This window comes from Perognathus longimembris, chromosome 2 (assembly GCF_023159225.1).
Source record: "Perognathus longimembris pacificus isolate PPM17 chromosome 2, ASM2315922v1, whole genome shotgun sequence".
Classification (NCBI taxonomy): Eukaryota; Metazoa; Chordata; class Mammalia; order Rodentia; family Heteromyidae; genus Perognathus; species Perognathus longimembris.
The window spans coordinates 15,301,340-15,325,522 of NC_063162.1; the positions used below are offsets into that span (position 1 = coordinate 15,301,340).

At 35.7% G+C, this 24,183-nt stretch overlaps 1 protein-coding gene and 1 pseudogene across 3 annotated transcripts in view; one reads left to right on the forward strand and one right to left on the reverse strand.

The window, feature by feature from the left end:
• The window catches only part of Shoc2 (SHOC2 leucine rich repeat scaffold protein), a 58,645-nt gene that overhangs the window by 28,145 nt on the left and 6,317 nt on the right, over nt 1-24,183 (reverse strand). For all 3 annotated transcript variants that reach the window (XM_048338270.1, XM_048338272.1, XM_048338273.1), the window contains exon 2: nt 9,497-10,437. In XM_048338270.1, the coding sequence (XP_048194227.1) occupies nt 9,497-10,196 (700 nt within the window). In that variant the 5' untranslated portion in view covers nt 10,197-10,437. The remainder of the gene's footprint in view (nt 1-9,496; nt 10,438-24,183) is intronic.
• Nucleotides 20,405-20,504, forward strand: LOC125347418 (annotated as a pseudogene).

Genomic DNA, 24,183 nt, shown 5'->3' on the forward strand with positions numbered 1-24,183 from the left:
ATATGGGGCACATTCATTGCTAAAGTATGTATTATAAACATAGTTAACAGTACAGAAGTCGCCTGGAGTTTACCAAAATAAAACGCTTTTGTGCAAAGGATACGACTACAAGAGTGAAAAGGCAACTCACAGGATGTGAGAAAATATTTAGAAATCACTTATAAGGAACCAATATGTAGGACATCACACACACACACACACACACACACACACACACACACACACAGCGCCACAAAAAGCCAACAACTTGAAAAAGAAAATTAAAAACCAGGCATTGTGGTGCATACCTGTAATCCTATCACATGGGAGGCTGAGTAGGTCAGCAAGTAGGTCAGCTTTAGATAAAGCGAAACCATGATTCAAAAATAAGCCCTCCCTCAGGATTTCTTGTACACAGGTATGTAAATAGCCAATAAACATGAAAAGGTTCTTAATCACTCTAATCAAAAGAAAAATGCAAATCAAAACAGTGAGATGCCACTTTACACCCATTAGAGTGGCTATTATCAAAAATTAGGGATGAAGAATATTGCCGAGCATGAAGAAGGGAGGGATATGGACAACTTGAAAGCCAATCTTCAGTGAAATTTATAACACTAAGATCTATAAAAGTCTCCTATCAGTAAGTCCTCATCTCAAAAGGAAAAAGTCCTACACAAGAAGAAAACTAATAAAAATAAGAGAGTAAATTAGTAAAGTTGAAAACAGAAGATAAGGGGGTTGGGGATATGGCCTAGTGGCAAGAGTGCCTGCCTCATATACATGAAGCCCTGGGTTCGATTCCCCAGCACCACGTATACAGAACATGGCCACAGGTGGCACTGTGGCTCAATTGGCAGAGTGCTAGCCTTGAGCAAGGCCCAGGACTGGCAAAAAAAAAAAAAAAGAAAGGAAACAGAAGATAATTTCATTCAAATAAAGCTGACACTAATCACTAATCAAAAGAAAGCTGGAGTGGTAATGGTAGTGTCAGACATGGGTTGTGCCTCAAGTAGGAGAGGGTATGTCTAGCTAGTTAGGCCCTGAGTTCAAATTCTAGTTCCACAACCACCAATAATAATGCCTTAAAAATAAAACAACATAAAAGCAGAAAGGAAAATTACCAGATATGTAGAGAGCATGACATAATAGGACAATTCTTTCAGACATATAATCCTTAGAAAGTAAGTGCCAGCTTATCTCTTCCATTATAGTACTTACCATAAAACACCAAGTTAATTCAACTGAAGTTGTTAAAAATTTTGTTAGCAAAAGTAAACTGAGTAAATGGGCTTTGTAATATTTACAATATGAATATAATATACTTTTATCAAATTTAACTTATTCTTTCTTAACCTCTGTCATTTCTGCTCCAGGGGAAGATTGTATTACAACAGTTTTTGTGTCAGAATAAAACTTTTTGTATTTGCCAGTATTTGTCCTAATAAATGCTTATTGTTTCAATTTTCATTAAAGTAACTCTAGAGACATAAAGGAAGGTGCACCCATCCAACAATGAATAAGGACTAGTCAATTAAATAACCCAAGTTGGATAGAGAATATCATTAATTTTAGAACACAAGGAGCAGCTGTATTTCAATAAAGGTCAACAATTATTATTTTGAAGTACTTCTCAATCTCAGCACTATGACATTTTGGACTAGGTAATTGTGTTGTGAGAAGCTATTCTGTGCATAATCAGCAAGCAACCCTGAGTTTTACCCACTATAGGCCAAAGGCATCTTCCCAAGTCATAATAATCCAAACTATTTTCAGACCTTATCAAAATACCTTCTGTTGTCAAAACTGCCCCTGGTCAGAAACCACGGCTATATTGAAACCCAAGTTTAATATTTGTCCTATTCTCACATTTTTTTCAAGAAAAGCTAGAAACCTATGCTCCCATGTACATCTTATTCTTAAATGCTACTACTATGTAGTAGGCTAGTATAGAACAAAATAGTTTGCAACCAAGTATCTATAGGCTTTTTTGCATAATCAGGACACCTCTGCAAACAGAAATGGATTGTCACTATTTTAAGACATAAACGTACCTGTCTATTATACTGAATCTAAAAAGCATTTTAAAAAGCAGTATGTAATAACCCAGATTCAAAAAATGTTGGTAAATTCTTTTCAATTTATGTAAACACCACATTATAAATAACTGAATTATTTCCATCTTAGGTTCTTCTCCCTAGAAAGTTATTCGCCAATGCTCTCTGTTCAGGTAAAACACCACATTAATAGTGACACATTAAGCAGAATGTTGCCTAAGAGCACTAACACCTTTCTTACCATCTAGTAATTCCAAAAGGTTTGGAAAATGCTTACAACTAAGGAAATGTAAAGTAAGTTGAATCGCCTCAGTACACAAAAGTTTGGTCTGCAAGTCTTATAGGAAACAACCAAGTTACAACTAAATTATGCACTATTAAGTTAAAAATGTTAAAGAATCCCCAACAATAAAGGGAAAATTATGACTCACAAAGAATATTATTTCTTTAAAATCTGAGTTTTCCTCAGTTCAACAAAAAATTTAATAAGTTTAGAAGTTTACCATTAGGTTTATCATTTAGTCTGTCTAAAACTTGTAAATATTTTTAAATTAATTTAAATTTTCCTGCTTAATGCAACTTGAAAGTTGAAAGGATAATAGTGGGTGAAAAAGGAATTCTAATACCTTTTAAAAATAACATTAATAACTAAACTCTCTCCTTGCTTATACTCAAATACTTGAAATTTTTTAATTTAAATTTTAAGAGCCCATGTTATTTACAAGGAACAGGGTAGCAAGTATTTAAGCAGTAAATGAAATACAGCATTTATTGTTCTCTGTGTAGCCATTTTTTATCACGTAAGATCCAGATACCAAAGAAAAGCAGCAATTGGAATATCTAGGGAAAGGTATTCCAGACCGAGGGAACAGGATGTACAAATACTCTGAGGCAGGAGAATAAGAATGTGGGAGGAGATGGAAGCCGCCCCAAAACATATTCTTTGGGGGTTTTATAGACCAAGGTACAGATAGTAGCTTTGACAAGGGAGGCAGTGATGAGGATAAGAGTGATATTTTAGATGTTATTTTTCGGAACAATTTAAGGTTAACAGGAAAACTACAGTAAAAGCACACCCTTTCCACACAGCTCCTCCCCTATATATTGTTTCCCTCCTCTAAACATTCACCAGTTATGATGAACCAACAAATACATTATTAGTATCAACAAAAGCCAATCATTTGTTAGCGACCACCCATCTGTGTGCTGCCCAGTTCTATGGGATCTGACAAATATCTAACATTACATATGTATCATTACAGTATCTCACAAAACAGTTTCCCCATCCTAAACAGGGCCTGCGCTCCCCTAGGAATTCCTCTTCCCCTTCTTCTTTGAGACAGTGCAACCGTTGAGATTTTAATTTCACTTTTTCTGGAATGTCATAAAGATGGAATCAGACAGGATGTAGCATATAGATTAGGATGCAGTATACAGATTAGCTTTCACCTAACAATATACATCCAAAACATTTCTGTGGCTTAAGTACTTCACTCTTACTACTAATTAATGCTTCAGATGTGCCACAGTTTGTCCATTCACTCACTAAAGGGCAACTTATTTGGGATAGTAATAACATTACTAAAAACAGTCAGGTGTATGACTTTGTGTGAAAAATACACTTTTTTTTTTGCCAGTCCTGGGCTTGAACTCAGGGCCTGGGCACTGTCCCTGACTTCCTTTTAGCTTCTAGCACTGTACTACTTGAGCCATAGCGCCACTTCTGGCTATTTCTGTGTATGTGGTACTGAGGAATTAAACCCAGGGCTTCATGCATGCTCGGCAAGCACTCTACCACTGAGACACATTCCCAGCCGGAAAATATACTTTTTAACTCACTTGGGTCAGAAATGGAGGGTCATTCTGTAGGATATTTAACTTGGTACTAATTGTATGCTAAAGTCGTACAATTTTACATGCCTATTAGCAAAGGATGGGAGTCTTCACTATCATTTGGTAATACCAGTGTTTTGGATTTTAGGTATCCTAATAGGTAAGTAGCACTAACTAATGTTTAATTTTTAAAGTAGATCTTATAGGATTATTAGGTAATTTTATGGAAAAACCATGATGTAACTATTTGTCCTAAGAAGCTTAAATTATGGAAAATTACAACCTCTATAAAAATATAATGAAAAACAAAATACTTTAAACATAACTTTACACCTAATGTGCACATGTGTGTACACACACACACACCAAGTTATGGGTAAACAGAAGCATGATTCTGGCTAAGTGGATTGTGAAAATCAATGCTTTAAAGATGAGCAAGAACTACATAGATATTCCGAGAAAAAGAACTAATAGCAGGTAATAAAGTGAAGGCCAAAAAAAATCACTGGCTCAGCAATTCCATTTGAAAGTGTATATGTTCAATAGAAATAAATCCATTTGTTTACCAATATACTCAGTGTAATAAGATAGCACTGGTGAATAGTTGTATCTGCCCCAATTTGGAAACTACCAAAGAACAATGAAATGAATACACTTATGGTGTATTCACAATATCAATTAGGGAGTGATACATGAAGAAGTCAAACCAAAAAAAGAACGATTTCATTTATATACTACCAAATAAAATTCATGTATACTTGTAGAAGTATTGGTGGCAATAGTGACTAAGGGTAACAATGAAAAGAACATCAAGTGGTTTTGATGTTCTACTCAGGAGGTGAAGATGGAAAAGATCACAGTTCAAGGGCAGCATGAACAAAAAGCTGAACAAACCTCGTTTTAATCAAGGCTGGGCACAATGGTTCATGCTTACCGTTCCAGCTATATGAGCAATTGAGATGGAAGGGTTAACCGTGCCGGGCCAGCTGGGACAGAAGTTATTGAAAGCCTATCTCTAAAGAAAAAATTTAGCACAGTGACACACAGTGTCATTCCAGATAAAACAGTAAACCTAACCCAGAAACCGGCATGGGACCAGATGGGAGAGAAGAAAAAGAAACCTGGTAAAAATTATCAACCTAAGAAATAAGGAATATTTTGGCCAAGTAAAAATTCTATTTTTGAGCAAACTATGATAATCAGAATGCTGTTCTAAAAAGTTTTTGGGGTTTTTTTGTTGTTCTTTTTTGTTTTTGTTTTGTTTTTATTATAAAACTGATGTACATAAAGGTTACAGTTTCATACGTTAGGCATTGGATACATTTCTTGTACTCTTTGTTACCTTGTCCCTCATACCCCCCTCCCTCTAAAAAGTTTTTGTATAGACTTGAATAGATGGATTGCAGGAAGGCAGAATTAGGAAGCAGAGTCTAGGGAATACACTATTGCACAACTAGCCCACACAAAACATTGTGAGGTCTATACCAAATCAACAGCAGTGGAAGTGGAATGAACAGGAAAGGCTGTGAGACTCATCTCTAATGAACTACTAAATACATACATACACACATACATACATATTTAGAAAGCATGGACATTGAAACACTATTAAAAATGAACTCCTTATGAACTCCACATGATCAACACAAAGAATGAAAAGAATTCAAAGTGGTAAATAAAAATGATACTTTTCCTGAAAAGAATGATGGCATGTCAAGGCACAAGGAACAATTCCTAAGCATTCACAGTTACTAAGGAACAATGTGAGCAATAAAATAGACAAAATCAATAGACTGTCACACTTCAAATAGAGAAAATATGTCCAGACAAGTATAAATAAGACTGGATACCTGTTGTACAATTCCCATGAACTAAGAAAATAAATGAAATTTTTTAATCCCATTACAATACTGTAATAACTGCTGCAAGGGACTACCCACCAAGCCAAATGAAGGCTCAAACTGGTAAGCAAATGGTTAAAGAACAAGATATATGCAGATTTACAATCAGCATCTCACAATATAATAATTTAAAAATATTAATTTTGCCAGGCGCCAGTTGCTCACACCTGTAATCCTAACTACTCAGGAGGCTAAGATCTGAGGATCATGGTTCAAAGCCAGCCTGGGCAAGAAAGTCCATGAGAGTCCTATCTCCAATTAACTACCAGAAAACTGCAAAGGGTGGTGTGGTTCAAAGTGGTAGAGCATGAGCCTTGGGCTAAGAGCTCAGGGGCAGCACCCAGGCCCAGAATTCAAGCCCATGATTGACAGAAATACAATTTTTTTAAAAATTCAAACATTAATTTTAAAGAGACGCTCAGCAGTAATAGCCTTAAGCAAGTGCCCACTGTCAAAAATCAATGGTAGTTAAGACTTAGCAACATTCTGTATCTTTGATATAATTTACTAAGGGGCCACAATAGCCACTGTTTTCTTGAAAAAGCACACAAACTGATCATTTTTTAAAAATCATACAATCAAAACCGAGTGTTCATACTACAAAGCATTAACGGAGTACTCTTTTTCTAAATTGCTACTTCAAAATTATTTCAGTCTCCATTATATATGTATAACTACATTTTACTCAACTATTCTCTTAGGAGCAGCCATACAAGTTTGGATATGTTATATATTTGTTATAGTTCAGTTCAAAGTGTTTTCCAAATAACCCTTGTTATTTCTTCTCTTACCCCTAGATTATTTAGAAGTGAATCATTTAAGTTCCAACCTATGAAACCTAATGATTTGAGAGATATTTTCAGATTTTTTTCTTTTGATGGATATATTGCTAGTGAAGATTTTCTTCCAGTCTATTGACTGTCTTTCTAGTTTAGTAGCAATGTCCCTTGCTGTGCAAACCCTTTTTATTTTGATGTAATATCATTTGTCAAGTCTCTCTCCTATTTGCTGTGCCCCTGGGAGTCTTTTCAAAAAATTCCTACCTATACTAACAAGGTCTAATGTGAGAAACATAATATATAGTTAGGCATTAAAGGAAGAATCAATATTATAAACCTTAAACCAATAAATTAAATGAGTTAAATAAGAGAGACAAAGACCTAGATTTTACCAAGTATCAAAATCCTGAATAACTGTTTCTATTAATCAAAGCAGTAATTTAAAGTTTGCCTACAAAGAAAACCATAGTCCCAGGATGTATAGCTATCAATTTTACTAACACTGAAGGGAAAATACTAACTGCACAAATTCTTATAGAATGTAAACAGGAAATGTCTCAATTTATTGTATAACCTAAAGCCATTATTACCATTACAAAAGAAAAAAGAAAAAGAAAATTAGATCAGTAGTCAAAATAAATACAAAGTTTTAGTAAATTAAATCCTGCTATATATAAGGTTCTATTTAAGTATTTAATAGGAACTCAAAGAATGAATGAATGACACTGGCTTTCCTATGCTGTTAGTCAAGTGTCAATACCTGAAACATAACCTGAGAAATGCAATTTGGGGAGCAACGATACAAATGTATGAACATCACAGAATATACCTACACAAATACAGTTCAGATGTCACTAGCAATAAACTTCTAAGAGCCAAGCAGGGTGGCACACACCTGTAAAACCACTTCTTGGGTTAAGAGGTGGGGGCAGGCCAACCAGGGAAGTTAACAAGCTCATATCTCAAAAACAAAAACTGTTGGGAGCATGGATCACGTGGGAGAACATCTTACCTAGTAAGCTCACAGCACTGAATTGAAACCCCAGTACCACTAAAATCAACAACTGAAATATAAACACAAGGATTGGGGGGCATGGCTCGAGTGGTAGAGTGCTTGACTGACATGAGTGAGGCCTTGGGTTCAATCCTGAGGATCGCCACCCGCCACGAAAAATGAAACCCAACATCCTATTAAGTGTTGACTATGTGGCACATGACTGCAACTGACTCATTAAAGATGTTTATATTTAAAAAATGAACAAAAATTTCTCATAGAAATTTATTTCAAACATTTAGTTTTGCTCTATTAAAAAATTACATCAATTGTTACAAAAGCATATTTGTAAAAACTACATAATTTAGAAAGGCTAGAATTTATACCATTTCTTTGTTTAAATTTGTCTTGAGAACATTTTATTCTCTCTTTTACTGCACAGAAAACTTGTTGTAAACAAGTGTTTCTGCAACTAAGGATAACTGGGACTACATCTCTGAATGTATAAAGTACAACAATTGCCCTCTTTTCCCTCCTTCCAACACCTCATTAGTATAGAAAGTCATTTGCCTCCTGTGAGCCTATAAAATTCTTTTAAAACTGGTCCAAATGTTGTTTTCTGTGTTCTCCTATTGCCTATGTTAGTAATAACTTCTTCAAGGTGCTTGTTGTAGTAGTAAAATAACTAAGTTAACAGTTCATTTCTAGACTATCAGACTTCTAGCTAATTTTTGGTCAAAGTAGTTATTTATTAACAACTATGAATTCTTTTATTAACTTCCCTTTCCTGTAAAGTAAGTTAGTCATTAGCATTTGTAACAAAACACTTAAATGAGACTGATATAATATATTGTTACTTGAACCATGAAAAGCAACTCTATTTGACTCCCAACAATCTTGGAAGAATTTTAAGAATTCTAAGGATTAAGGCTTACAATTTTGAGTTATTCCTGAAAATAACACTGAAATAGTATTATAGTACTAGAATATTAAAATATATGCTATGAGCCACATACTAGTGGCTCACACTTGTAATCCTATCTACTCAGGAGGCTGAGATCATGATTCCAAGCCAGTCAGGTTCCAGGTCATGAGACTCTTATCTCCAATTAAGCACCAGAAAAAGACCTGAAGTGGAGCTGTGGTTCAAGTGGTAGAGCGCTATCCTTATGCAGAAAAGCTCAGTGACTGCTTCCAGGCTCAGAGTTTAAGCCTCAGGACCAGCACCAAAAAATACTTAAATATTACTACACTTATTATATAATTATAATACTATAAAGTATTTTTTAAATAGTGGAGACAAGTAATAGTATAAAGTTTCACTAAACTCATTTCAAGCCATATTTATTTAAAGCCTATGGCTCATTCCTATAATCCTAACTACTCAAAAGCTGCAACCTGAGAATGCAGGTTCAAAGCCAGTGCAGGGAGACAAATTTTCCAGACTCTTATCTTCAGTTAACCAGTAAAATCAGAAAGCAGAGATGTGGTTCAAGTAGGAGAGTAAACCAGCTAAAGAAACACCGGAGAGGGACTGAGGAGAGTAAGGGGGCGAGGTTGACTGGGATGCATTGTTTATATGTGTAGAAACACCACACAGACTCCGACTTCTTGTACAAATAATTTGTACTCTTTAAAAAAAAAAAGAAAGAAAAATGAGTGGCAGCAAACGTGCAAATGTTCTTTTTCAAATTTATTTTTTCCAATGAAAATTAAAAGACTCATTTGTGCAATAAAGACCTAGTTGTATCTATTCCTAATTCATTAAGTCATTTAATTCATTGAAAATTTTCACAAGCCATGCCTACTTATAAAGCAAACCACAGATAAAATGGAATTAAGAAACAAATTACCTTTTAGTAACTAAGGAAATTTCTGATATGGAAACCACCCAATGAAATTACTTGCCGTAACCAATGCTACAGATAACAACAATAATCCAAGTCCTCTTACCTATTTCAGCAGGTAATTGTTTGATTTTATTCTCTCGAATGCTGAGCATGCTGAGTTTTGACAGGTTTTTAATGTCCTTTTCTACAGTAGTAATACGATTAAAGCGAAGGTAGAGAGTAGTGAGAGAATCTAGCCGATATACTACTGAAGGAATTTCTCTCAGTTTATTATGCCGTAAATCAAGCATCCGCAGCTTCTTCAAGTTATCAAGAGAGTCAGGCAAACTGGTGAGTGAGTTTTCACTTAGAGCCAGTGTTATGAGATTTACTAGACAGCCTACCTCTCCTGGGAGGGACTGCAATTTGTTACTGTATAAATAAAGTTCTGTTAATTGAGTCAACTCTTTGATTGACGATGGCAGTATGTGTATAGACCTCTTGGATAAGTCCAAACGCATCGAGTTCTCCTCACGGCACTTGTTAAGCTCCTTAATCACCTCAGCATTGCTGGATTTTTTCCTGGTCCCAGGAGCTGGGTTTGGCCGTTTGATGGTATTGTCAACTGAAAAAGCCACTCCTGGTTGGGCAGCACTGGAGTCCTTCTTTCCATCTTTGGCATCTTTTCCTTTGGTTTTAGGTTCTTTTTCTTTGCTTTCTTTCCCAAAACCTCCTGAGGCTTTTGCCTCCTTTTCTCTTTCCTTGGCTGATGATACTTTGGGATTCTCTTTAGAGTCTTTTTCTTTTCCTAAACTACTACTCATGGTGACTCAAGCTTGGAGAAAAAAACTACATGTACTCGTTTTGTTTGCCCACAATCCAATCTCAAAGATGAAGAGACAAAGATCCTACACAATTAAAAAAGGAGTTGGCATGAAGAAGTAATCAGCATGGAGTAGCATCCACATTCTACATGTTGGATCGAAAAGCACTCCACCCATTTCTGAGAGCTTTTCCGTTCAGCTGGTAAAATGGTGCTGGCCAGTCAATGATTCATTAGAATTCCTGAAACATAACACAGAGTATCAAATTAACTTAGATTATAACTTGTATCATATAAATAGGCTCTGAAGAATAATTACTGTAAATTGTCATTTTTTAAGATTTGATACATTAAATATTTACTGAACACTTTTATTACACAAAATCAACTGAAATCCACATAAGTTGCTAAGTCATAAGTTACATAAGTCAGGCTCTACTTGAAAAGTACTTGTGATCTAATAAGGAGAGGCAAGAAACTATATCAAAGTTTATGAAACCATATAAGGGCTCAAATGGAGAGAAATAAAATAGGAACTAACATTTATGAAGTGATTTCTATTTACAAATACTATTCTAAACAATTCTCATCTAATGTTACAACCCTATGAGGAACAAATTAAAATCAACATTTTATACAAAGAAACAATAGAGCACAGAATTTTTTTTTGTATTTACTGTATTAGTCCTGGGGCTTGAACTCAAGGCCTGAGGCCTATCCCTTTTGCTCAAGGCTAGCACTATACCACTTGAGCCACAGTGCTTTTTCTGAGTAGAGAGAGATAACAGTCAAATCGTGATAGCTAGGATCACAGGTGTGAACCACATATACCCAGCAGAGATACATAAGTATTTATAAGTAACTATCTTTGTGATTCTGAAAAACTAACAGAACCAAGATTCCATATGAGGTGTCATAGCTACAGCCTATATTCCTATTACACCAAAACTGTTTTGTCTACAATTATCAGCTTCAATAGGAAGGATTTCAAAACAGACAAAAGACTGGACAACAGTACAACAACAACAAAAATAAATATATATTGAAAAAAAGCAGGCCATCCATGAAAAAGATTTTAATAAGCCCTCAAAGTTAATCTGACTACTTTTTGAAAAACAATGATAAAAAGCAGTCTTCAAGGATATCAATATTCTAGGGAGTAGAAAAGTAGACAATGAAACAGAGTTCTTAAAAGTACAGAGTTTACTGGTAAAACAACCAAAACTAAGCCACCAAAACTGAAAAGGTAAGAAAAATCTGTTTTTGTTTTGTTGCTGGTACAAGGGCTTGAACTCAGGGCCTGGGCACTATCCCTTAGATATTTCACTCAAGGCTGACTCTCTGGACTTGTTACAGAAAAGTTTACTTGGGAACAGAACAGGAGGAAATTAAGAAGGATTATTATTTCATCTTCGATGGATATCTCTATGTTCTACATAGAGAAAAGTATTTGATTGGCAAAGCAGAAGCAAATTAATGTATCCAGAGAAAATTTTTTGAAGATACAAAAAAGGAATGAATAAAGACACAGACCAAAGACAGATAATATCAGAGTCTGGTTATGTTTAGATGTTAATTTGTAGTAGCACCATCAACCTCCAGTGCCACTGATTTTTTTTTTCCCCAACAGTGCCCAGCAATCTAAATTGTATTCCCAAATTAAGCTAAAGTTGAGGAGATTCGGGAGGTAAGTGTGGCAGAAAAGAAAGGACTACCCAGTTAAAAAAAGCTAGAAGCAGAAATGAATTTATAAACTAGAAGAGAAGAGAGAGATCTAGAGTGTAGAGCAGCAACTTGGAAATTGAGTATATGGTTTTGCTTAAGAAGCTGGTGTTCGGGGCTGGGGATATGGCCTACTGGCAAGAGCACTTGCCTCTTATACATGAGGCCCTGGGTTCAATTCCCCAGCACCGCATTACAGAAAATGGCCAGAAGTGGCGCTGTGGCTCAAGTGGCAGAGTGTTAGCCTTGAGCAAAAAGAAGCCAGGGACAGTGCTCAGGCCCTGAGTCCAAGCCCCAGGACTGGCCAAAAAAAAGAAACTGGTGTTCTTCATGGAGGAGGAAGAACTCATATTTATCCACAACATATGCATACATCAACAAAGCCAGTTTAATTTTTAAAGGTTATATCATTTTGAAATATTACTATATAACTTAACAGATAACCTAAAATAAAAATTAGTAATAATACAAATACTAATATGACTTGGAGAGACCACCTCTCTCATACATTACTGGTGAGAAGGCAAAATAAAGGGGTATAGCCACCGCAGAAAGAGCAGTTACTGTACTTACAGAACATAACATACAGCCTAGCAAATGCTCTCCTTGGATTTATCCCCAAGAAATGTGTACTACTGCTCACAATTTTGTTTATAATGACAAAAACTGAAAACAACTCAAATGTCTTTCAGTGAGTGAACAACGAAAGAAACCTTGGTACATCCACACAAGCAAATCCTACTCAGCAGTAAAAAGGAACAATCAATTGAAATATGTAATATCTGGATCTCAAGAGCAAGATGCTGAGTGAAAACAAAAGCCTCTAAAATGACATACTTTACAATTCTATTTATACATTCTTGAAATGACAAAACTGTAGAGATGGAGAATAGAGTAGACGTTGCTAGGGGAGAGAATCAATTGTGGTTGGAGAGGGAGATTTTATGGTAAGGAAAACATTCTATGTATCTTCATTTTGGTGGTGGTTATATCCAGGTACATGTAGGATAAAAATACACAGAACTATACACACATCCAATTAATACATGAAAAATGCCCAAAACTCTAATCCAAATTTTATAATTTAACAGTGTTGTGCCAATGTCAAGTTTCTTGTTTTGATACTGACATTGTACTACAATTTTGTGAGACGCCAATGTTGTAAGAACTGCAATTGTTATTTTTGTGGCTTCCTATTTGTCTATCATTATTTCAAATGAAATTAGGGGAAAAAAATCATCCACATAGCCTTACATACTACATTATAATTAAGCTTACTTCAAGAGGTTATGTCCAGTTTTGACATAGTATCTGGGAATACCTTTCATTATGTGAAAAAGCTATTAAAATATTTCTATCGTTCCCAACTGTATGTCTGGTATAGGTAAGAAAGGCTGACTATTGGCCACTAATAGGCAGTGATTTAACCAACCATACTTATGTAATTGTAATAAAGCTTCTATAATAATCTCAAAACTACAGGGCTTAAGAAAATTTATGGTTTGGTGGACACATCAAGGTGTTATAAAGATTGTACATAGGATATGAAATATCCATATTCCCCCAATCTTACTTTATTCATCTCTTCCATTTGCTCTTGAGTTATATCCTTTATATACAGCAGTAGTTCAAAGTAAAATACCTTCCTGAGTTCTGTAAGAAATCCTAAATAACAATAAGAAGACATGATACAGCAGTAGTTCAAAGTAAAATACCTTCCTGAGTTCTGTAAGAAATCCTAAATAACAATAAGAAGACATGATGGAGTAAAAAGGGAAGGAGGAAAAGATAATTCTTTTTTCTCTGGTATATAAATAAAAAAGCAAGCCATGGAACACAAAGATTCAGGGTCTCTAATTTACATGTACTTCCACTGTGTGGAAGAAAAAGAGAATGGGAGAATTGAAACAGCACCATTTAGCCTTTCCATTCAGGTATGTGGTCAATCTAAAGAAAGAATATAGGAAGTGTGGCCAGGCTGTATGAGATGATGGTTTCCCAAATTGTTCAAGGAAATATCTGAAGGCAACAGAAAACCGTTAAAATAACCAAAAGAGGAACTCATAAAAAGTAGGAGTCAGATCAGTAAATTGGAATGCTCATAATTCTGCTGTAATACCTAATTAATGAGAATATTTACAAACTTTTCATAATCTATTGATGATATATAATCAAGACATTCGCTGTATTTATACACATATAAAGCCACATGCAACATACTATATGAGCACTTACACAATTTTGAAGGGACATTTTTCACTATATACTGGTTTTATATAGTCATGTGCTGATCTTTAGGCCGAAATGTACCTCCTTCATAATATAATTCATTTGCTTTCCTTAAAGTATAAATTTACTAAGAGCTTCACAATTGTGTAAGAGTATAAAAGAAATAAAATACTTAGCAAGCCTAATTTAAGTGTTTAATCTCTCCCTGAAAAAGTTAGAAATAACTGGAGATAAAGAAATGGCAGGGGATATGGTAAAGAAATTTTGAGACCAAATTCTGAATGGCTATGTCAATGTCATAAGAGTCGTCTTCTAGGGTCTTAGTAATACAAGGAGAATACCAATGAAGTAACTATCTTGATAACCTTCTATCACCAGGGATGATGCATCTGTAAATGGCAAACACCAAATAAAGAAACCTGTACCCTGGACTTGACTGGCCTGGAATTACATGTCTCCATGTGCCTTAGTCTATCAGTACTCAATGAAGACAGATCTCTTTTCCAGTCCTCTGTTAAACTCATCCCTAAAAGTAAACCATTACTTTGGCTTATACTAGCCCAATCCTAACAGCTAAATGTTGCGACCTCTGTTCAGATAGGCGATTCAGACTACTTTCACATAATTACATTTGATTTTCTTTGACTGTGATTGTTTCTTTAGACAGTATACTTCCCTTTAGTATCCTTTGTAGTGCTGGTTTAGCATTCATGAATTCCTTTAGTCTTTGTTTATCGGGAAGGATTTAGTTTCTCAATAGCTTAACTGGGTACACTAGTTTAAGTCCGTAATTGTTCTTCCTTTGATTTTTTATATTTGAATGCCCTACACTCCAGATTGTTCTACATTTGGCTTTCAAAACAACTCTGGAGAAGCAAGCACCCCAAGTAGTAGTGATCCCATTTAACAGATGAATTAACCAAGACTGAGAAAATCTAACACTAATATTTGCAGCAAGCAGGAAAAAGTATTTATTGAGCAACTACTATGTGCCAAGCATACTATGTGCTTTTAAGCAAGCATCTCACTAAGTCTAAGGCATATTAATCCTCACTTACAGATAAGGAGACAGCGTCAAATTTAATGACTTATCTAAGAAAATGTAAGATTATAACTGACAAAATGATAAAACCAATAGAAGCCTTTTTACAGACAGTGTTAAGGTTTGAATTTGGGGCCTTATATTTGCTAGGCAGAGGCTCTTCCACTTGAGCTTGCACAACCCCAGCTCTTTTAGATAGTGTCTCAAGTGTTTGGGCTTGGATTAGTCTCAGACTGCTCAGAGATCTTCCCAATGGCCTCCCAAGTAACCATGATTTACAGGCATGCACCATCATGCCTGGCCCGCTAATTCTTAACCACAATGACAGGTTCTCCATTTCAGAATACAAATAAGTCAAGCAAATAACACAAAATAATGTAAATAATTGAGATTACACACATGAACTAAGGAAAATAAATATCTGAAACAAAAACTATTGGTAAATAATGCCCCCCTCCAGGGAAAAAAGAACAATCAACAGAATATAGAAAAACCATCTCTCTCTTCTCTCCCTGCCCCCCCCCCTCTCTCTCAGGCCTGGGGCATGAACTAGAGGCCTGGGCACTGTCCCTGAGGTCTTTTGCTCAAAGCTAGTGCTCTACCACTGTGAGTCATAGCTCCACTTCTGGCTTTTTGGGGAACTGGAGATAAGCATCTCATGGCCTTTGCTGCCTGACATTTCTAGGCCTCAATTTTCCATCTGGGAAGCTATACGACTTCATCTAGACCTTAGAGGTCTAAAACTCCTACTGCTAAGTCTTATTACAAAGTAGTTCTAAAGGTAACCAATTTTGCATGTTTTTGTACTTAGTAGACAATGAAGAATTACTTCCAATCTAAAATTATGTTAAGTAAATTACGTCTGGCCCAGAGCAACAAAGAACATGTTTTCTCTCATAAGTAGAAGCTAGAATTTATAAATGCACAGTAAACACATACCAAGTTGTATGAAAGTGTACATAAATGAATTAACTGAAGTACAGTATTTACTGAGAAGAATTCAAACAGTGTAATTCCTTAGAAAAACAAACTCAGAGTACAACAAATGAATGCCAGGAAATTGGCCAAGAAATTGAAAGGTATGGAGGAAAGGTCTGGGGGGAATGAAGAGAGAAAGGGGAAAGAATATAATCATAATATTCAATGCACAGCCTATGAAACTAAGAAAACTGAGGAGAGGTGTTGGTTGGGAGGGACAGGGTAAAATAATGAAGGTGGCACATGAACCAAGAAACATTGTACTTATAAACTGATGAGTCGTAACTCCTTTGTACAACTACTCAAATATAATAAAATTAAAATATAATAAAAAAGAATTTCTTTTAGTTCAGAAGATCAATTCTAACAAGATTCCTCTCATAACTAATGTTCTGAGTATATAGTTATTTACCCATATTAAGAAGCTGATAAAGCCAGGCTCACACCTATAATCCTAGCTCATCAGGAGGCTGAGATCTGAGGATCGTGGTTCAACGCCAGCTCAGGCAGAAAAGTCTGTGAGACTATTATCTCCAATTAACCACCAGAAAATTGGAAGTGGTGTTTGGCTCAAGCGTAGAGCCTTGAATTGAAGATCTCAGGGACAGCGCCCAGGCCCAGAGTTGAATGAAGCCCCACGACCAACAACAACAACAAAAAGAAGCTGATTAAGTTTCTTAGGTTTGTAAGTAATCCTAACAGTCAATGAAACATATATTTTGGAATATTCAAACAATATTTCTAATCCAAAAATATTCTCAATTATTTCCCAAAATGCGTAACAGAGTACTGTTACAGTTCTGTGGTCAAGACAGACTCATACATAGTAAGGTATGTTTCAAACAACTTTACTATGACTTTTTAATTTGTGCTCTTCATTATCTTCACAGAATCCATTAGTACTTTATGCAGACATTCTGAACTCATTTGGGTCAAAAAAACCTTTTCTGAGAAGTACCTATTTAATTAGTCTCTAGTGTTTTAAGCACTCATAGTCCAATTATTTAGTAGAAAACAGATCAACTATATTGATAAACTTTTACAAGGTAAGTAAAAATTTGAGATTCATGTAATAGTGAAATTATCAATATCCAGAATAGCAAAGTCTTAAAACTGAAAGCTACCAAAGGAGGCAACTCTTAGAAAGGTATAATGCCTATGTGCATCTGATCAAACAAAATAGTATTTACTGAAATAAACTCCAGGAAATGGGAACAAAAGGGTTTTTTCTCTCTTTTTTGCTGTTTGTTTTCTTTCCTTTTTATTCTTTTTTTCTTTTTTTTTTTTTTTTTTTGGCCAGTCCTGGGCCTTGGACTCAGGGCCTGAGCACTGTCCCTGGCTTCTTCCCGCTCAAGGCTAGCACTCTGCCACTTGAGCCACAGCGCCGCTTCTGGCCGTTTTCTGTATATGTGGTGCTGGAGAATCGAACCTAGGGCCAAGTGTATCCGAGGCAGGCACTCTTGCCACTAGGCTATATCCCCAGCCCCTCCTTTTTATTCTGTATGTTTATATGTCTTTGGGAGTGCAAGAGGAGGCACAGAAATGGAGGGACAAAGGGTGAAAAAATGCAGCATGTTAAAAATGAACTATACAACTAGGGTATGGGAGGGAAAAACTGGGAAGAGAGCGAGGGAAGGCATGACACTGTCAAAAAAGAAATAAACATTTTACCTGATTTACGTAACTGTATCCCATCTGTATATCACCATTATACTAATAAAAAACATTTTAAAGATGATATATGAAAAATATAGTTATCTCTTAATAAAAAAAACACCTGAAAGCTGTTCCAATAACCTTCCAAGTATTAACATTCCAAGCACATTATTACATCAAAGGCCTAAAAATAAAAATATTTTAGTGGCAGAATCTAGAGTATAAAAGTCCAATTTTCAAATTCATTTGAAAAAGGAATCAATATCTAAAGCCAGTGACTAATGAACACTCTAAAAGTAATGCCTAACTATAGCAAAATAGTCTCTGGTCTCATTGTTAAGACTTTCTAAGGCTTCATATATACTTAAACTTGAAAATTAAAATGTGACTTTTTCTTTTTATTCTAAAAAAAATAAGACCTAACGCTGGGGATGGAGCTCAATGATAACACTCCTTCCTACCATGTAGGTAGGTCCTGGTGTAGAAAGTGATCTCAAGTGCCACTTATTTTAAAATGATCTAAAAGACCCTCTATAAATAAACTGGTTTTGGCTTTCAGAATACTATATCCGCACATTTTATTCCTTACATAAAATGATTTCTATCATAACAAAAGTGAACCTGCAACTCTTAGCATTTTTAGTTTAAAGAGCAGAGAAAAAGATGGTATGTCCCCTCATTCCTCTAGAAAACTTTCTCCTCAACTAGAAAGGACAATAAAAAAGAAATACAACTTCAACAAACTAGAAGCCAACCCCAGCCTTATAAGTGAGAAGGGCTGCCAAAGAGTAAAGGTAGAGGAAAAAGGAAGATCACCAGTGGGGGGCCCGCAGCCCCATACCTCAAATCTACCAGAGCTCAGCACCCTCAGGGATAGAGCACACACCAGGACAAAACCAACAAATCTCTGAGAAACGGGAAGCTCTTACAGGCTTCACTTGGCATCACTGACATAAGGAGAGACAGAACTTAAGAAATCATATACATCAGAACTTAAGAAATCATATACATACATTCCTAACAAAAGTAGTTTTTTTTTAACTGAAAATAGGCTAAAAATACTGCTACTTAATACTGAGAGTGAAGGAGATAACCAATGCTTTTTAAAAAATCAGTTAAGGAATAAAGCCAGCCTGGGCAGGAAAGTCCATGAGAATCTTATCTCCAATTAACCACCAGAAAACCAGAAATGGGGCTATGTGGTTCAAAATGCTAGAGCACTAGCCTTGAGCAAAAGAGTTCAAAGACAGCATCTAGACCCTGAGTAACACAACTACTATGTTATGAAAGAACTACGTAGTATAGTAGTCCCTTCCTTACTCTCTCATTTTCATAGTGATTTTAGTTATCTGTAGCAATTGTAGTCCAAAAATATGAAAATTCCATAAGTAAACAATTTCTAAGTTTTAAATTGTGCCTCCATGTGAGTGGCATGAACAGTGTCAAGGAGTTCAGCCCCATTCAACAAGGGATATGAACTACTCACATTATATATACTATGAAGTTGGCTAGTAATCATAACCACCAAACTATTATAGCAATGGTTCTACTTATTATTAGACACTGTTAACACCTTAATTGTATAGTTTATAAATCAAGCTTTATTATAATCATATACATACAAAAAACGTGTAGCTTTTGGGAAGGGAATGTGGCCTAGTGGTAGAGTGCTTGCCTCGCATACATGAAGCCCTTGGTTCAATTCTTCAGAACCACAAATATAGAAAAAAAAAGTCGGAAGTGGCGATGTGGCTCAAGTGGTAAAGCTGGCTTTGAGCAAAAAGAAGGTAGGGACAGTGCTCACTCAGGCCCTGAGTCCAAGCCCCAAGACTGGCAAAAAATAAAAAAAATAAAAAAGCGTAGCTTTCAAAAGTCTAGAAAAGGGGGGGGGGGGAGAAAAATGAGGGAGGTAACAAGTTGGATAAGAAATGTACTCACTGCCTTATGTATGAAACTAATCCCTCTGTACATCACTTTGACAATAAATTTTTTCAAGTCTAGAAAATACTAAATATTTGCAGTGTTATCCTTCAACTATGTGTGAGTTTTAAGTTTATCTCTTATATGTATATCATTTAAATATATACAATGGCCAATCCCTTTTGTTTTATTTTACTTTATACTTAGAACTAGGTAACTGTAGGGGAGCGCAAAGTGGCTTCCCCTCTTCTGTGTTCTTGGGCTGACATATGAATTGACATTAGACTGTGGTGATTGCCTATATTGCCACTTTGCCCTCCCCTACAGTTACCTAGTTCTAAGTATAAAGTGAAATAAAACACAGTTACAATTCTAGGCTATGTAGATTATGATGGCAATGTCCAACAGTATCTGCAACTAAAAATTAAAAAAAAAACCAATTTGGTCTTCAGCTCATTGATGCTCATTAATCCTTAATTTTAGTGTGTGTAAATCCACACATGTGGTTAATTCAATCTGATTCCAAGTACTTCCCATTATCAGTACTCATCCTTTTAAACTAGAAGAAACTCATAAAAACAGACAAGTGTTCACTTCAGCAGCACATATACTTTAAGTTAGGATGCAAGTTCTAGAGCTATACCTCAGTAGTAGCACAAACCCTGGATTCAAACTCCAGTGTCACTAAAACTGTAACAATACAGATTAGCATGTCCCTGGTGCAAGGATACGATGTAAATTCATGAAGCATTCTTCTATATTTTCTTAAATATACAAAAGCCCACACTGACAAAAAAAAAGTACTATAAGCAGCAAGATTTAAGATACTAACTAGTTGCCACCATTATAAAACAAATGGCTTTTCAAACCTGTACAAAATCCATTTTTGAGACATTATTCGGAGAAAGACTTTTGCTCAACTAATTACTTTCCTATTATGCTGGTTATTTAGTTTTACTAAATTTTGTATTTTGAGTTTTAAATATATCTCATTTATCTCTGTATTATTTTCAAAATATTCCAAAGCAAAAATATTATTCATACAAGCTCAAAAGATATCAGGCAGCCCAATTAAACAAGGTTTTTAAGGAATTTCTCCAACCAGAGATAGTCAAAATATTGAAAGGCATGAGACAAATGAGACAATTACTTTCTTAATTTAACAAATTAAAAACAACTCTCCATTTCCCAACTGACATGCACTATATTATCTCCTACCTTCCTAAGATAACAAGACTCCTTGCTAAGGCTTAAGTGACTACCGATGAAGTCATGGGTCTTCATGAGATAATGCTGGATTTTTGTTGTTGTTTTGTGGTTTTTTTGTACCAGTCCTAGGGCTGGAGCTCAGGCCACTGGCCCTGACCCTTTTTTTTGCTCTAGGCTAGTGTGCTCTGAGATCTGAGGATCACAGTTCGAAGCCAGTCTGAGCAGGAAACTCCAAGAGACTATAAAACTCAAAAAAGCCAGAAGTGGTGCTGTGGCTCAAGTGGTAGAGTGCTTGTCGTGAGCAAAAGAGGTTCAGGGACAGTGCCTGTACCTAGAATTCAAGCCCCAGGACTGGCAGGAAAAAAAAAAGTCTCAGAGACTTTTCTGCCCTGGATGGCTTTGAACCTCAATCCTCAGATCTCAGCCTCCTTAATAGCTAGGATTATAGGAGTGAGACCAGCCCCAACTTTTCTTAATAAAACCTAAGTTGTTCTTTGAGAAGAGTAACAATTTTTTTAAGTATTTCTCAAACCCCAAAACAATTCTTGCTTTTCAGCCTTACATTCATCCTAAAATAGCACTTGTCCAATGTCAAAGTCTCACTGATCATTATATCAGATCATCTTTAGATCCTTAACGCACAAAGCAAAGTTTCAGTCGGTCTCAAATTCTTTGGGCTTAAAAACACTTTGTTCATGTCCCAAATACTCATGTTCTATGTGTACTACTATAAGCTATTATATAACAGGAGGTGTTGGGGGTGGGGGACACTGCAGCACCACCAGTTACAGTTCCCACAACTGTGAGTTCCCACAGTTGCTTGGTGGGTTGTTCTGAAACGAGGCCATATTTCTAGTATTAAGAATTTCAAATCACTACTTCCAAAGTACAGAAATAAATGTCTTCAAGATTAAGTCATAAACCCTTACTATTTTAAGCTGCCTCGTATATGTAAGCATCCCACTTCTATGAATTTAGAACTGCAATTAACACATAGTAGATAAACCAATATTTGTTTTAGCAACAGAATAGCTAGTTCTATCCTTATCACAGATGCAGAATTCAAGAAATCTCAAAAAAAAAAAAAAGAAGCAAGGCACTACTCAGGAGGCTGAGATCTGAGGATTCAAAGCCAGCCCAGGCAGACAAATTTAGGACACTCTTATCTCCAGTTAACCAGCTAAAAGCTGGAAATAGAAGTGTAACTCAAGTGCCAGTCTTGAGTGAAAAAGCCACACCCCAGTAACAGTGTACACACAAACACAAATGATAGATAGACAGACAGATAGATAGATAGATAGATAGATCTGAACCAGAACTAAAGCTTTCCAAGTAAAATCTGAATTCTCTATCCCTGATATATACAAACCAAAGCTGAATTAAATATAATCTATCTCAGGTCACTCAATCTCTTAAGATACCACTAGCAAAGAAGTTACAGTGACCTTCAATTTACTGTTCCCAGTCCAGATGATCAGAAGATGCCAAGAGAATAAAGCTTATTCTTGGTAAAACAATAAAAGGTTATATCAGTATTTCTTATGTCATTGTGGTTATATCATTGTAAAGGTTGTGTTTCATTCAACACTGACCAAAAAAAAAAAAAAAAAAAACCCTTCATGTTCAGCATTATTGGAATCATTTGCCATTACAGAAAGAAAAACACTTATTTGTGTTTTAAAAAAACTGGTGTAGGAAAGTAAAAATAAAAAACAACAAACCCCACCAAATTGTTACAATACTGCATATATTTCATGGCTAGCTAAAACAAACAAACACTGTTAAACATAAACAAATACCTCCATAATCCTAGCTTCTTAGGGAGCTAAAGATGGGAGAAGCCTGGTCCAGGCCCATCAGAAAAGTTCATGAATCCCCATCTCAATGGAAAGATGCTGGGTGTGGCTTGCGCATGTCAGTCACCCTAGCTTTATCAGGCTAAAATAGACTGATTGACATTCAGGCAGCCAACCCCCCTCCCCACCCCCCAACACACACACATCTACCTCTTTAATTTGTGTATGTATGTGCTCAATAAAAACTGGGAACTATTCTGTTACACTTTATTAAGCAAATCTTTCTAATAAAATTGCTTAACACATTAACAGCTTTGAATTGTATCATTACAAATAGCAACCTGGTCTTTTACATCTTTAACAAAATATACCAACTAACTATCTTATAATCTTAGATCATCATTGCAATACCATGTATAAAACAAATGGCATTTTGAAATTTGCTATATCCTTAACACATTAAATGGCTGTAAAATGCTATTTTTTTAAGCCTGCAACTGAAGTGTTTTCCCACTGCTATTATTTTCAACTTTATGGCCTCTTAAAGGGTTTAACATTTGAATACCAAACTTCTTAAAACTATTCGTGGCAGTTTAAAAAGCACAAGTTAACACCTGAAGAATGCTACCAAAAACAGGTAATGTGTGTTTAAGAACAAGAATGTGATAATATCTCTTTGTTCTTTTAAATGTCCTGCTCAGTTTGAAGCTCCACACTATTAATTTTTTTCTTGTTTCTTTTTTTTTTTTTTTTTTTTGGTCATGGGGCTGGAACTCTGGGCCTGGGTGCTGTACCTGAACTCTTCAACTCAAGGCTAGTGCTTTACAACTTGAGCCACAGCACGGCTTCCAACACTATTAATTTAAAACCAATTTTTATTCTTGAAGCCAACAAAGAAAAGATACTGTATACTGAAAAAACAGTAGTAAAGACATAGTCAATACTAAACACGAAGGTCACAGAAATAGACATTAAAAGACAGACATAATTATGAAAGGATGTTATAAAAGAGTACTTTATAAATGCTAAAGGACCTTAAAAAAAAAAAAGAGAGAGAATCTTGCCAGGTGCCAGTGGCTCATGCCTGTTATCCTAGCTACGAAATATCCTCAGGAGACTCTTATCTCTAATTAATCCACTCAAAAAACAAAAGTAGAGCTGTGGCTCAAAGTGACAAAGCACTAGCCTTGAGCAAAAGCGCTCAGAGACAGCTCCCAGGCCCTGAGTTCAAACCCCACAACCAACAAAAACAAACACAGGAGACTAATTTGGGTCAAAGGTCTCCCAAATGATGTAATATAGAACTGAAGCCTCAAGAGTGAGTGATTAGTTCAGCCAGAGAAGAATGCAGTGGCTAGCATCCAAGAAGAAAATACCAGAAAGTTTAGTTTTCTAGTAAGTAAACTTAGGATGAGTGGTAATTCATTTTAAGGTAA